Raw genomic sequence first — 16,282 nt, 5'->3', positions numbered from 1 at the left:
AGCATTCGATCAGCACTAGGAAGGACTTGACATGCATGACATTGATCACCACCCAGTGATCAATCAATTGTGATTACATCTCAGTCCTACAGGAGGTCGGTCGCGGCCCGAATAGCTCAGTGGTAACATCTCTGACTGTGAAGCTGAGTGGCACGGGGTCGAATCCGTCAGGGAGCATCAGTTCCTTCAAGATTACAGGTACACCTTGCTGACGAGTGCCAAGTAGCACGAAGCCTGGGTCCAGGATTTCTTGTTGACCACCTCCAACCACTATCTTACCTCAAAAGTTGTCTTACCTAATACGGTACGTCCCAACAATGTAGAATAATGGATGTGTGAAGATAAGAGATATTAAGCTTCTACAAGATACTCATCTATAAGAGTATATAGTTTATGGTTTAAATCACTAAAATACCCTGATTAGGCAGCCATTAAGAAATAGAAATCACTAAACAATTGTTTCGTCTTCATATAGGACTCTTCAACATTCCACTTCCATGATCCTATCAAGGATCTTTACCTTGGAAGTCACTAAAATGATTGCCGAGACGTCTACACTAAAATAGATCACTCACTAACTTTAACTTAGATTTAATCTGTAATAAACATAAACAATAAATGAAGTCAATCTCTATGAAATCTTTCCAATCTTAAAAAATTATATGATCTTTTTTTCACTTGGTGTTGTTTACTTACATCTTCCCATTGTTATTTAGGATTACAATAGATTAGGTAGCTATCAGAACTTAGTAGATATGTAAATAACGTGATGGCGTTTGAAGCGAACGTTACTGGGTTCGAGTCTCAGAGTGAACATCAACAAGCTTGAGATGTGTCAGGTACATCCATCTGACGAGTCTCAAATAAGGACGAAACACACATTAAACTAGATTCTACTGCCAACCACCATCTATCTTTGCTTATTATTTTTGTTCGTTTGTTTGTTTATGTTTCTCTTTAATTGAACTTTAACCGGAAAACATCATCATCATCATTATCACTAAGAGGAGAACATGAATAGAAATAAGTTTAAAAAAGGAAGTCAGGAAATTACTTTATTCACCTAGTGAATTCATCTATTGACTAAATAAACTAAACAAGGATGTTTAAAGGGTAAATAAAAGGAACGAACGAATGAATGAATGTTCTAACACATGCCAATTCGATGACTTTCAAGTGTAGTAGTAATATAATAATAATAATAATAGTAATAATAGTAATGGTAATAATAATAGTACTAATTATAGTAATAATAGTAGTATTAGTAATAGTAATAATAATAATCAATAATCAATGATCATTGTTAAAGTGAAGAAATTGTTGAATATTGAAAGTAATAAACAAGTGATTGAATAAAGTTGTCAAGTATAGTTAAGTGTTTGTTTTCCTTTGGATGTTCTCTTGTTTGTTTGTTTGTTTTTGTTGTTGTTTTTTTGTATTTTAATCAGTTACATGATTTTGGGAAGATTAAAAAAAAGATTGAACTTGATTCAAGCTATAAAGATCTTGTTTTTGATGAAAGGTGGGGCATTATCCTACATGCCGGCTAGCTCAGTGGGTTGGAGGTTAAGCGTTTGAGTACGAGACCGAAGGTCTTGGGTTCGAGTTGTTTTGATGTAGGGTCGTGGATGTACACTGCTGAAGAATCTCAGACTAGGATGAAATGACTGTCTAATGCTTTCAGATTTTTTGATGATGGTCTAGCTTAGATCGATTCATGATCTCGATCAAAAAATTATTAACCTCCAGATTTTTTCTTCGGATTTCCTTGTATTTTAATTAACCAGATGATTTGGGGAGATTTAAGGAGATTGTTTTTATAATGAAATCTTGAACTCACTTTAAGCTATAAGATCTTGTTTGTTGTTTTTTGATGTGGTTATAGATTAGTAGGTTTGTAAGATCAAAACCTCTTACCATTGAACACCAATGATAATGTACTTAATTGAGTGAATAAAAAAAGAAGGTTGATGTTAGACATTCCCACTATCAGATACCAGCTAAAAGGTTTAGATTGAATTCATTAAATTCACTTGGTATCGTTTGTTTGAATCTTTCCATTGAGTTTTAGGACTGCAATTGATCATTCTGTTATTGACTCATGTATATGCATTTGAGATGCAGGCACATTCAACTGACGAGTCCTAAATAGGACGTAAAGCGCGTCCTAGATTCCACTGCCAGCCACTAACCACCTTTGCTTATAATGCTTGTGAATTAAGGCTATATCGAGGCAATAGGCATAGTATACACATATGTCAATAAGAGACTGATCAGTTGCAGTCCTAAACATCAATGGGAAGATTCAAACAAACAATACTAAGTGAATTCAAACTTCATCCTATTACACAAGCAAGTGGTTTTCAGGACTCATTAGCTAAGTGGATAACGTGATGTCGTTTGAAGCGAACGCTACTGGGTTTGAGTTCCAGAGTGAACATGAACTCTGAGATTTGACAGGTACATCCAGCTGACGATTCCCAAATAAGACGAAACCCGCGTCAAGTTGGATCTTACTGCTAGTCACTAACTATCATTGCTGATAATTTCATTCATTGTTTCTAAGGTGTTTTTTGTTTGTCACCAAGCATCTAAAACTGATGTCTGTTTCTATATATTGATTTAATAAATCTTATATATGGTGAGATTGTTTGTTTTTTCATTTTCAACTCTATAATTAACTTAATTTTTCATAAATCAATATTTATTTATTATAAAAACGAATTTATCTTATTTTTTGGGGGGAGAGGGGGGTAGGGCAAATTAATTAAATTATGAAAAATGAATATCAATTTATATTATACTTAATTAAAAATAGCGTCTATAAACTTTAACCCTATTGACTTAAAGATGAATCAATACAAAATTGTATTAGATTATATGAGACTACTCAACAGTGAGCGTTCATGATTCCGCATCAAACGGACTTGAACCAAGGACCTTTTGGGCTCGTATGTCAACACTTAGCGGTTTGAATGTTTGACTTAAGTTGACCCATGATCTTATGCAACTATTCATCCATTGTCTAAGGTAGATATATGTCATTACCTGACACGGATTGGACTCAAAGTTTTATTTCTACTTAACCGATTTCAATCCAATCATTTTAGATCTCTGATTTGTTGTTATTATGTCTGATGATGTACACAGTTTTGATTTAAGTTCTCCTATGAATGAAAAACAATCCTGAAATTATTATAAACAAAGATGAATGGTGGATAATAGTGAAATACAGGACGTGCGTTTCATCCTAAATACGACTCATCAGCTGGATGTACCTGCATCCCTTAGTTGATCAATAGCAGTCGTAAATATCAATGAGAAGATTCTAACAAACGTTATAAATTGCACAAAAAATCGGCTATCAGGCTTTAATAGCTAAGTGAATAACGTGATGACATTTGAAGTGAACGGTGCTGAGTTCGAGTCGCACAGTAAACATCAACTGTAGGATGTGACAGGTATATTGAACTGATGAGTCCCAAATAGGATGAAACGTGGTTCATGTATTCCACTACTGGTCCCCTTCCATCTTTGCTTATTTATTTTACTTATTATATTTGAACACAAATAGTGGTACAAAGGGGAAGAGAATAAATATGTGCCACATAAGTCGCTTGATTTCTATATGAACTGGCATACTGCCTGGGCGTCATACCGAAGCACTGCTTTACTTAGTGAGCCACACCCGGAACCTTCGACGTAAAAGTCCGATCTATAAAGCAGTTAAACAACGTAAGGAGATGTAGTCCCATAGTAACCGGTGACCAACGATTGGTTCATATACCACTTGTTCAGTCAGGAACCTGGATCCCATATGCACCATCAGTTTGGAATAAGGGTTTTCCAACTCTCTTAGGTGAACACTTTGAGTCCATCAACCTGGGTAAAGCGTCGGACATTCTCTTTTTGTCCTCTCAATGCAGTACGTAGGACTTCCCTGGCAATGTCTGTATACGCTTATCATGAATAGAAGTTTTTTCTAAGTTTGAAATTCATTCGTATGGGGAATAATTCTTGTTTTCTTAAGTTAGAAAATTATAAACTACTTAAGTAATTCATTTTTTCTCAGTCTCATTTTCTATACACCATTAATCAATATTCGTGTTTAGAGAATAGTTTCTGTTCATATTACCATGTTTACTATCCATAAATAGGATTATTCAAATAAATTTCTACTTATGTTTGTGTAGTTATGTGAAAGAAGATATACGTGAGTGGGATTTTCCACCCCCTCACCCCCCTTATTATTATAGTCAACAAATATATATTTCATTAGTTGAGATTATGAGACCATTGAAGCTAGACTATCATGAAAAACGTGGAAGCATTGGACAACCGTTTCGTCCCATTGTGAAATTCCTCAGCTGTGTGCATCCACGATCCTGCCTTACTTACATAAATGAACTATAATTATAAATCTAGATCCATTCATTGTTTATATAAAATAGTTCTCATTCTTTTTCTGGAATCTATTAAGAGTTTATGATTGATAGATTAAATCATTTTACAGACGATTAATTGCCTAGTAATATATGAGCACGGAATCATCAATGGAAATTTGATGTGTTTTTGTGTCAGTTGAATTCTTTTTTCCTAATGGAGATTTTTATCAAATATCGATACTACTAAGATAAAGCGAAGTATTACTTAATTACTTACTTATGCCTGCCAACCCTTTTCGAGGGGGGCGTAGATTACCCACAGGCATTCTTCATCCAATCCTGTCCTGGATAATTTTTTCTAGTTCTTTGCAGTTATTGTTCATCCTTTTCATGTCTGCTACCGATTTTCGACACATTGTATTCATTGGTCTGCCTTTTTTTTCGTTTCTCTTCAAGATTCCAAACTAGCTCTTGCCTCGTTATCCAGTTTGGTGAACACGTAGTATACTTACTTACTTACTTACTAACGCCTGTTACTCCCAATGGAGCATAGGCCGCCGACCAGCATTCTCCAACCCACTCTGTCCTGGGCCTTCCTTTCTAGTTCTATCCAATTGCTGTTTATTCTTCTCATGTCTGTCTCTATTTCTCGGCGTAATGTGTTCTTTTGTCTTCCTCTTCTCATTTGGCCTTCAGGATTCCATGTGAGGGCTTGTCTTGTGACGCAGTCCGGTGCTTTCCTCAATGTGTGTCCTATCCACTTCCAGTGGTTCTTCCTGATTTCTTCTTCCGCTGGAATCTGGTTTGTTGTCTCCCATAGTAACTTGTTGCTGATAGTGTCTGATCATTGGATCCGAAGTATCTTGCATAGACGACGAATAGGTAGTATACAACACCTAATTTCTCTTAGATTCAAATTACTCTTCTATACATTGAATAGAGTCCAGATCGATTAGATGATGTGATGATATCTATGATACTTCCTTAAATCCTAAAAAAATAGTCAAAATTTTTTTACAACCCATTGGTGTTTCTTGAATATTCTCAGAATGTTCCAGAAGTGGGCTCGTCATTTTCTTTTCCTAAACTGATTTATCACACGTCAAAACGAGTGTCAGAGTAGTTTAGAGAGTCATACAGTAATAATCAATATCATGTATATCTAGACCTTGGTGTTTAATGTTTGGTATTTGCGACGAGTACCTAACCTTTAAACTAATGATTTGTCGTCCAACAGTTCAACTTTATAACTGCAGTCGTTTTTATAACCTTTCATGATCATTATTTATTGCCATAAATGATTATTTCACACTCTACGTGACTGAACACCTCTTTGTAATGGTTTCTTATTAGAAATTCAAGAATAAGTCACTGGCACTCAGTTGATGACTGTTATTATTTGTTCATGAGCCGATGTAAGCTAGACCACCATGTAAAACCTGGAAGAACTGAATGGCCGTTTTGTCTCAGTATGGGACTACTCGATAGTGAACATCTACGATCCCTCATCAAAGAGACTCGAATTCACGACTTTCGGTTTTGCACGCGAACGCCTAACCTCTAAACCACTGAGCCAGTCGGCATCCACTAGTATGTAAATTCAACCAATCCACAATATTGCGCCAACGTCTACTACTATCTTCAGTGTGTGACTGCTTTTACAACAGACGCTGTTGAACTCCACCTGCCATGGCTTCTCACTAGAACTCCAGGAAATACCTCATGAAGCCAGTCACTAGTGAGCATATGATGATTATTATCAGAATGGTCGTTTTATGGATATTGTAGTAATTTTTAATAGTTGAGTTCATAAGTCGATTAAAGCTAGACCACCATGGTTGAATTTAGACATTAACACCGTCAAATCCTGGCGTTCGCCTACGAGACCAAACTTCGTGGATTCCATTCCCTTTGGTGAATGTTCACTAATGAGGAATCCTGTACTAGGACAAAACTGATGTCCAATACTTCCAGGTTTTCAATGATATTCAAGCTTAAATCAACTCATGAATTCAACTATAAAAAACTATATATAGTTGAAATCATGAGTCGATTGAAACTAGAACCTGGAAGCACTGGATGGCCGTTTTGTCCCATCGCGGGACTCCTCAGCAGTGAGCATACACGATCCCACCTCACGAGATTCGAACCCAGGACCTATCAGTTTCGCGCGCCAGTACTTAACCACTAGACCATTAAGCCGACATTACCATAATATCCATAACCCCCTATTCTGATAAGACTATATCACTTCATAATAAACGTACAAGATTTAGTTTATTCATTCATTCAATGATTCTCTAATTTAGGAAGAAGAAAAAAAAGAAAAGAAAGAAAACATAGAAATAATTCATACGTAAATTAAAACTTTTTTTTCTAATATTTTGTTTATTAAAATTAATTGAGAAAAGAAAGAAAGAAAGAAGGGAACAACCAACTGAGCAACCAACCATCCAACCAACTGACTGATCAAACAACCAACCATCCATCTAACCGACCAACCAACCAAACAAATATCGAATTGAGTTAAACGCACCACCATTTTGAATAGATTAGTTCATTATTAAGATAAATTTAATTTTTCAATATAAAATATGTTTATCTTAAATTAGATTTATTTAGTTATATTATGAAAATTCATTTTTATTTTTCAGAAAGTGGGGGGGAGTTGGTGGTGGAGATTTTAGTCATTCGAATAGTTGAAATCATCAGTCAATTGAAGCTAGACCACCATGGAAAACTTGGAAGCACTGGATGGCTGTTTCATCCTATTGTGGGACTCCTCAGCAATGCACATCTACGAAACGGCCGTCTAGTTCTTCCAGGTTTTCGATGATGGTCTAGCTTCAGTTGACAAATGATTTCAACTATGAAAATACTTACTTACGCCTGATATACCTCGTAGTATAGAAGGCATCGACCAGCAATTTCCAATTTACTCTGTTGTGGGCTCTACTTTCAGGTTGTCCTTAAGTTCTATTCATTCTTTAAATTTTTCTTTCTAATTTCGAGTGTATTGTATCTTTTGGTTTTCGACTTTTTCCTTTTGTTTCGTGGAGTACGAATTCAAGGTTGTCTTGTGATTCACTTTCATTCTTTTTGTAACAACCATTTAACACCTTCAAGGTAATCATCTCCACTATACGATGTAAACAAAGAACCTTCTGCATTTTCTCAAAACTTTCGAAACAGCCTAACAACATATTTCTCGTAGTTTTCAACATGGAGTGATCGTAGTAAGATAACCATTTAAAAACCAGAATACACTGACGGTTTCTTTCATTTTAGTATGGAACTCCTCAACAGTGCACACCAATGATTACATTATGGTTCGGAATCATATCATACACGCTTTGCGAGGGAAACTACCGACCCAGCGACTAGTCGCGTCCATGTTTAGTTTTGATCATTTCCTCGGTTCACATTGGTTATTTCTTTTTTAATTCCCCTTTAAAACACAATGGTAATTTTAAGCAAAGATGGATAGTGTCTAGCAGTGGAATCCAGTTTGAAGCGCGTTTCGTCCTATTTGCGACTCGTCAGATGGATGTACCTGTCAAATCTCAGAGTTCATGTTCACTCTGGAACTCAAACCCAGTAGCGTTCGCTTCAAACGACATCACGTTATCCACTTAGCTAATGAGTCCTGATAACCACTTGCTTGTGTAATAGGATGAAGTTTGAATTCACTTAGTATTGTTTGTTTGAATCTTCGCATTGATGTTTAGGACTGCAACTGATCAGTCTCTTATTGGCCATATGTGCATACTATGGGTATTGCCTTGATATAGCCTTAACAGTAATTTACTTGATTCTAAATAACTTATCATTGAACCAAGATTTTCAAGTGACCATATCAATTGCTAATATAAATAGATTGAATCATGGATGTACATTGTTGAAGAGTCTCATACTAAGACGAAACAACCATCCAATCTTTTCAGATTTTCCATAGTGATCTAGTTTCAATGAACTCATGAATTCAACTAATAACTTACTACAATCTCTACAGACCCCCTCCACCTCTCACCTTCTAATCATATTTATTTAATTATCAAATGGATTAGTTAATTAACTCAATAATTAGATTGATAATTACTTTTTTTTTGGTAATAAACATATAGAGTTGCGCTTTTGTTGTCAAGTAGAAATTATTTATTTAGATTAGCATAATTCAATTACTATCATAATTCAATTCATCTTTACTTTGTTTGAAAAGTTTACTTCTCTTTTTTGTTTTTTCTTTTTGTTTGTTCTTCTTGTTGTTTGTTTCTTTTTTTTGTTTTTTCTTTTTGTTTGTTTGTTGTTGTTGTTGTTCCATTGAATGTTAGATGTAAGTTATATAACAGAAAACGTGTTACTTATTATAAGAGAATTAAATGAGACTATAAGTTATGGATGAACCAAGCAGAATTATTTTCATAGTTGAAATCATGAGTTCATTGAAGCTAGACCACCATGGAAAATCTGGAAGCACTGGACGGTCGTTTCGTCCTATTCTGAGACTCCTCAGCAGTGTGCATTCACGATCTCGCACTCACGAGAATCTAACACAGGACCTACTAGTCTCGAGCCGGAGCACTTAACCGATAGGCCACTGAGCAGGCATCAAACGGTGTTAATGTCTGACTTCAACCAATCCACGATGTTTGAGCAACCGTACACCAATGGTCTTCAGTGAGTTGATATCTCTACAACAGACATGGTTGAACTCCACTGGTCACTGCTTCCCACTAGAACTCAAGAAAACATCCCTTGAAGTCAGTCACTAGTGAGCATATGATTATAGATGAGAAGGTGTTTTGTGGAGATTTCAGTATTTTCATAGTTGAAATCATGAGTCTATCGGTTAATTGCTCTGACGCGAGACTGATAGGTCCTAGGTTCGAATCTCGCGAGTGCGGGATCGTGGATGCGCACTGCTGAGTAGTCCCATAATAGGACGAAACGACCGTCCAGTGCTTCCAGGTTTTCCATGGTAGTCTAGCTTCAATTGACTCATGATTTCAACTATGAAAATACTGAAATCTCCACAAAACCCCTTCTGATTATTAAGTAAGTGTTAATAAAAGGGCTTCAACAAAATTAAGCATAATCAAAATTGGGTGTAAGATAGTTGCTATATTATAGCTGAGGTAAGTTCGTAATGAAAAACCGTTAATGTAATTTCTAACCCTAATCGTTGAAGATGGATCATAATCCTTATTCTTCAAACTGCTTTAAAACCCTCATTTGGCTCTAGTAAGTAGGAAGATACTCTCAAGGTCAGTCATTTTGACATTACTCAAAAGTTCGAATAGCCAGAAACAACTGATTACATAATAAGTAAACACAGATAAGAATAAAATGAGTAAAGCTCAGTTAATAAAATACGATTACTAATCTGGAAGATAGTTGAAATAAAAACTCAATGATGTAATGAATGTACGAAAGAGTTTAAGTAGCAACGAAGGAATACTTGCCACCAAGGCAAGGAACACTTAAGTCACGTTTTTGACGCATGTTAGCAACAGTCTCAGCAAACTTCAGAAGACTGAAGTTTGGCTGCTTACTAATCATCTTGAAAGATTACAAAGTGTTGACTTGATGTCCTGTAATCAGGACATGTTTGACAATTCCAAGACAATAATCTTGCAAAGAGGCTTGTTCTGAGGCTTTTTGGTACATTTGTAAAACTACATTTTTAGTAATTTACATCATAATCAGATATTTATTACAACATTTTGTTGAATAAAACACTTTGGTCATGTTCCTTTCATAATGAAGAAATATTGATTTCTTTAAAGATATGTTTGTGATGGGTGGCCGTCTGTCATCGAGGTAGCTTATAAAAAAAGGAATTTAATCTATGATAGACAACTTACAACGTTTGTGTTTTTGTGTTTGTTGCAAAATCAAGAAGCACTAAGGTCCTGGCGTTGATCATTGATGGGTGTGTACTACTAGATGTTTGCATACTAAGGTTGAAGAGCTGTCTAGTACTTTTACGATTACAATAGTTTTTGAACTGAAGTCAGGTCGTAATGGAAACTGTTATTTGTATCAGTATGGGGATTTGTGGAGATTATAGCATTTTCGCATCTAAGTTCATAAATCGATGTAAGTTAGACTAGCTTGGGAAACCTGGAAGCACTGGACGGCCAATTCATCCTAGTATAGGACTCACCAGCAGTGCACATGCACGATCTCGCACCAAAGGGACTCAAATCCAAAACCTTCGGACTCACGGGTAAACACTTAACTTATAGACCACTGAGCTGTCCGGGATCCAACAGTATTAATGTGTAACATCGATCGACTAATGATCATGCTCAACCTTTCATCCATTCGTTGAATAAGATAACTATCTACTTGAAGTTTCAGGAGAAAAAGATTATCTATATAATAAATCAAGCTGAACGTGAATCAGTTAGCTAAGAATGATAGATCAGTAATTGAATCAAGTTAGGAAAATGATCCATACCTAATAGTTTATTGATCTAAAGCTTTCAATAATATTTACTTACATATCACAACTGGTTATCAGTACTCCTTACAAAAGATTCCAAAATTTAGAACAGCAACAAATCAATTATCAGAAGGGGGTTTTTGTGGAGATTTTAGTAATTTTATATAGTTAAGATCATGAGTCAATTGAAGCTAGACCGCCATAGAAAACCTGGAAGCACTGGATGGCCGTTTCGTCCTATTGGGGGCTCCTCATCAGTGCGCATCCATGATCGAACCCAAGACCTACCAGTTTCGCGCCAAAGCTATCTGTCTCTACCTGACATGGATTAGCTCCACTGGTCTAGCTTCAATTGACTGATGATCTTAACTATATAAAACAAATCAATTGATTCAGTGAGTCATAATGTCATCAATCATATATGACTAACATGGCATATTTGGATCATTTCAATTAACTTAATTCTACGATCTAAATATAAATCCTTGATCTCTTTTTATATCTGAACTTCAATCCATGAATAACTCTGTGAAAGAATGAACTGTAGTAAGTAATAGATGTTTCGTCTTATTTAGGACTCGTTAGTTGGATGTACCTGAACAATTACCAATCAAGATTGATTGAATTTCAATCATAAAATATTAACTAAAATACAATCCAAACTACTTTGATGAGATGAGGGTTTAAAAGGAAGTTCTAGCGAAACTACACTTTATGGACGAACCAATCAAATTTACGATAACAGGTCTTAGATTTTGGCGCGAAATTCTTTATCCGTTTGGCTAAATAGAGTTTTAGCATTCTAGTTGATATCAGTTCGTAATGAAAAATTATGAATCTAATTCCTAACCCTAATCATTAATTATGAATCATAATCTTCATTCTTTAAACTGCTTAGTAACCCTCATTTAGCCCTAGTATGTCAGAAGACACTCTCAAGTTCAGTCACTTTGGTATCACTCAAAAGTCGTCCATAAATTATAGCCCTATCAAATTTCTTTATGTAAGAGTATTTAACCTAATTGACTGATCTCTGTGTTCTATAATTAGACCGCCTTCATATTCATAGATCTTGGCGAATCTTCAATAACTTCAAGATTTCATAACGAAGTTAGATATAGTTTTTTTTCTTTTTAGCGTTTTTTTTAGCGAGTTGGTTTTCTACCGGGATGGGGTCGCTAGCCCCATGCTCAACCCTCCTTTTTTACCCGGGTTTGGGACCGGCAGTAACCCCCGGGGGAGCTAAAGGCGGAGTTAAGTTAGATATAGTATTTCTATTTCATTAATACTTCATATATATGTATATTTTAGTTCTTCTTTTTCTTCTTTCCTTTCTCTTCATCATCATCATCATCCTTCTATTCAAAGATATTGTCTATTGTGGATTATATGAAAAACGTTTATTAAAATATTTATTCGATTCTAGTCGGCCAGATGCCCATAATCCAATTGAACGTCCATCAGCAAATGATACAGAAACATTGAATGTTAGTGTTAAATTCTTTTTAAATCAAGTTATGGATGTGGTAAGTTGAAACCTACTTATTTCAATCTTTAATATGTTCACTTATTGATATTCATAAGAGCAAACTTTCATTTGATATTATAAGAAAAGATGGATAGTGGATAGCAATGAAAGACGGGATGTACGTTTCGTCCTATTTCGGACTCGTCAGCTGGACGTACCTGAATCTTAGAGTTGATATTCACTCTGGGACTCGAAGCTTGGATCATTTGCTTCAAACTCTACTGAGTCCTGATAGCCACTTGCTCGTGAAATCAAGGTACATATATATAACTCGGAAAATAGACCAGGTCTTGAAATGTTTTGATTAACTTTATAACATAAAGACTTCGGATGTGACCGATACTAAGGTTTCAGTTTTATATCACGTGACAAGCGTGTCATGTTAGAAGGGATGTGATATAATATAAAAGGAAATTGAATATGCCTGTTTTATCAAACTGAAGATATTGGTTTTCATGGAGAATCAGGCTCTAATCTCGATAGACAACTAGTTAAAACTTAAGTGTTATATACTGAATAAACCTAGAGTCTTTTCTGTCTAACCTAGTACTTGATTCCAAATCATACAGAAGTTATGAGGTCTCCACATATTTTGATCTTACAGTGTTTTATCTGAACTAAGCTTGTAGAACTTCTCAAGTTGTCTTCGGGGATTTCCATGACATTCACCATTAGATTTGAGATGTGCATCCTTTCAATTTAAAGCTTATCACTTATACAAACGGACATCGAAGCAGCACACACTGACCTTCCTATAGATGTCACTCCACCAACGATCGAAGAAGTGAAGATGGCCATCAGACAAATCAAAAGTGGGAAGGCGGCAGGACCTGACAATATACCAGCTGAAGCACTGAAGTCAGACATTGAAGTAACTGCAAACATGCCTCACCTTCTATTCAAGAAGATTTGGGAAGGGGAACAAGTACCAACAGACTGGAAAGAAGGTTACTTCATCAAGATACCAAAGAAAAGAGATCTGAGCAAATGTGAGAATTACAGAGGCATCAGTTTGTTATCAGTACCGGAAAATGTTTTCAACAGAGTGCTGCTGAATCGGATGAAAGACGCAGTAGACGCCGAACTTGGGGATCAACAGGCTGTATTCAGGAAGGATCGGTCATGCACAGACCAGATTGCGACACTACGGATCATGGTTGAACAATTAGTTGAGTGGAACTCATCACTATACGTCAACTTTATTGACTATGAGAAGACGTTTGACAGCGTGGACAGGAGAACATTATGGAAACTCCCTCGACACTATGTAGTTCCTGAGAAGATTGTCAACATTATCCAGAACTCATACGATGTACTACAGTGCAAAGAACACATTAAGCTGAGAAATAGGAGCAGATATGAAAAGGATGAATAGCAACGGGAAAGAACTGGAAAGGATTGTTCCGGACAGGGTTGGATGGAGAATGCAGATGGTCGGTCTATACTCCTCGACGAGGGGTAACAGGCGTAAGTAAATAAGTAACTTATACAAAGGCTGCTAATTACAAATCAATGGTACTCAAAATAATTAAATAGAAACAAAATTTAAAGAATAATAATCTAGACTCTCTATCGTAGACAATATGAACTATGTAACTCATAAGCTGATATGCCTTAGAACAGATTACATTCGTTCATTTGTTTCCGATCTACTTCAAATTAAAGATCTAGGCGGTTCAAGTTTGAAACTAATCCATTCAAACTGATTAACTCTCAGTATAAAGTTATGTAGATTCTTAGGTTTTTTTGACTGAGATCATGACTCAACCAATATTAGACCATCATTAAAAAACCCAGAAACACTAGACAACCATTTCATCCTCGTATAGGATTCCTCAGCAGTACTCATTCACAATCTCTCATTAAAGAGACACAAACTCAGGACCTTCAGTGTCTCGGGCAAACACCATAACCTCTAAATCACTGAGCTGGCCAGTATCCAACGATCTTTATAAAACACTTAATCAAGTATCTCTATTTGAAAAAAAAAGTAAAAAAATAACCCATCCTGAAGTCAATGGTTTCTAACCAATTGAACATTGAAGAATACTTGATAGTTTCAGTTTTACAACGTGATACACACATATACTCTCGTTTTTTTCTTCTGTCTTGATATAAATCAGTAATAAGAAAAAAAAGAGAAAGAAAGAGAGAGAAAACCAAAAAAACTTTTCTTTTTTCTTTTTTTTCTTAAAGAGAAAAAAATTTTTTTCCATGAATGATGAATCGTTTTCAATGATCTTTTTTTTCAAGGATACTTAATTATTAACCTTAAATTAAAAATCATCCATTAATATTGAATATGAAATGGGATATAAAAAAAAGAAGGGGGGGATAAGTTTGGGAAGATGGTTCAGGGGGGAGGGGGCGAGGGGAATTCAATGTGAAGAGATTGAAAGTATTTGTAAAGAAACTTAAGTTTTGTTTTTGAATTATTAGTTGGTAATGGTTAATAAGCTTTGTCTGGTATCAATTAGCGCTTCGATTAATAATGTTGCTAACGAACTATTCTGATTATGACTGATGTCTTATTACTACTGAAGTAATGACATTCATTGATTGATTTGATTGATATGGTATCTAGTTATATGGACATGGATTATTACTCAGTGATTCATTTAGTGTAGGAGTGAAATTTATTAATGAAAATGTATTTTTATATAGTTAAGATCATGAGTCAATTGAAGCTAGATTACCGTGGAAAACCTGGAAGCACTGGACGGACATTCTGTCCCATTGTGGGATTCCTCAGCAGTGTGCGTCCACGATCCCTCCTCGCGGGATCTCAACCCAGGACCTACCAGTCTCGCGCCAGAGCACTTAACCGATAGACCATTGAGCCGGCATCTAGCTGTGTTAATGTCCAATTTCAACCAAACCACGAAATTGCGCGACCAACTTCCATTGTACTGAGGTAGATACCTGTCTCTACCTGACATGGATTAACTCCACTGGTCACGACTGCTGAGAAGTCCCACAATAGGACGAAACGGCTGTCCAGTGCTTCCAAGTTTTCCATGGTGGTCTAGCTTCAATTTACTCATGATTTCAACTATATAAAATTACTATAATATCCACAAAAACCCCTTCTAATAATAATCAATATAATTTCTTTTGTAAATTTAATTTTCTATTTAGGATGAAAAAAATCAAGTGTTGACAACAATCATATGGATGGATTTAGTAAGTAGTATATTACATCTAATCAATATGAATATTTTGATATAATCTTTCTTCTGTTATACTTGTACAATAATATCTAATGATCCTGGTTCATGGATTAGATAAGTTAACACTTATTGGCCGACTCAACATTCTCTTGTTGTCAAATCTGTGAAGTCTTCTAACTGAATGCAAGATTCGGTTTACCCATAGACTAAAACCACATAACGACATTAACACGAGAGCAAAAGCGCGAAATATGAAAGAAAACGCTTCACACTAAAGGTTCATTTATGTACAGAAAATATAGGGTTTTTATAGTAAGATGATGGTTGGAGGTGGTCAACAGGACACCCTGGACCCGGGTTTCGTGCTACTTGGCACTCGTCAGCAAGGTGTACCTGTAATCTTGAGGGAACTGGTGCTCTCTGACGAATTTGATCCCGTGTCACTTAGCTTCACAAAGAGAGACGTTACCACTGAGCTACTCGGGCCGCGATCGACCTCCTGTGGGACTGAGATATAATCACAATTGATTGATCACTAGGTGGTGATCAATATCATGCGTGTAAATCCCAGTTCCACAGGAGGCCGATCGCGGCCCGAGTAGCTCAGTGGTAACGTCTCTCTTTGTGAAGCTACGTGACACGGGATCAAATACGTCAGAGAGCACCAGTTCCCTCAAGATTACAGGTACACCTTGCTGACGAGTGCCAAGTAGCACGAAACCCGGGTTCCAGGGTGTCCTGTTGACCACCT

General features: G+C 36.1%; 1 protein-coding gene across 1 annotated transcript in view; it reads left to right on the top strand.

Moving 5' to 3' along the window:
• The window catches only part of Smp_031680 (nAChR subunit (ShAR1-alpha-like)), a 69,828-nt gene that overhangs the window by 21,283 nt on the left and 32,263 nt on the right, over positions 1–16,282 (top strand). Inside the window, exons 2-3 of the mRNA XM_018798782.1 lie at positions 12,202–12,359; positions 15,500–15,544. Coding sequence (XP_018653690.1) covers positions 12,202–12,359; positions 15,500–15,544 — 203 coding nt within the window. The remainder of the gene's footprint in view (positions 1–12,201; positions 12,360–15,499; positions 15,545–16,282) is intronic.

The sequence above is a fragment of the Schistosoma mansoni genome, chromosome 7 (genome assembly GCF_000237925.1).
Source record: "Schistosoma mansoni strain Puerto Rico chromosome 7, complete genome".
NCBI lineage: Eukaryota > Metazoa > Platyhelminthes > Trematoda > Strigeidida > Schistosomatidae > Schistosoma > Schistosoma mansoni.
This window is presented reverse-complemented; position numbering and strand designations above follow the sequence as displayed.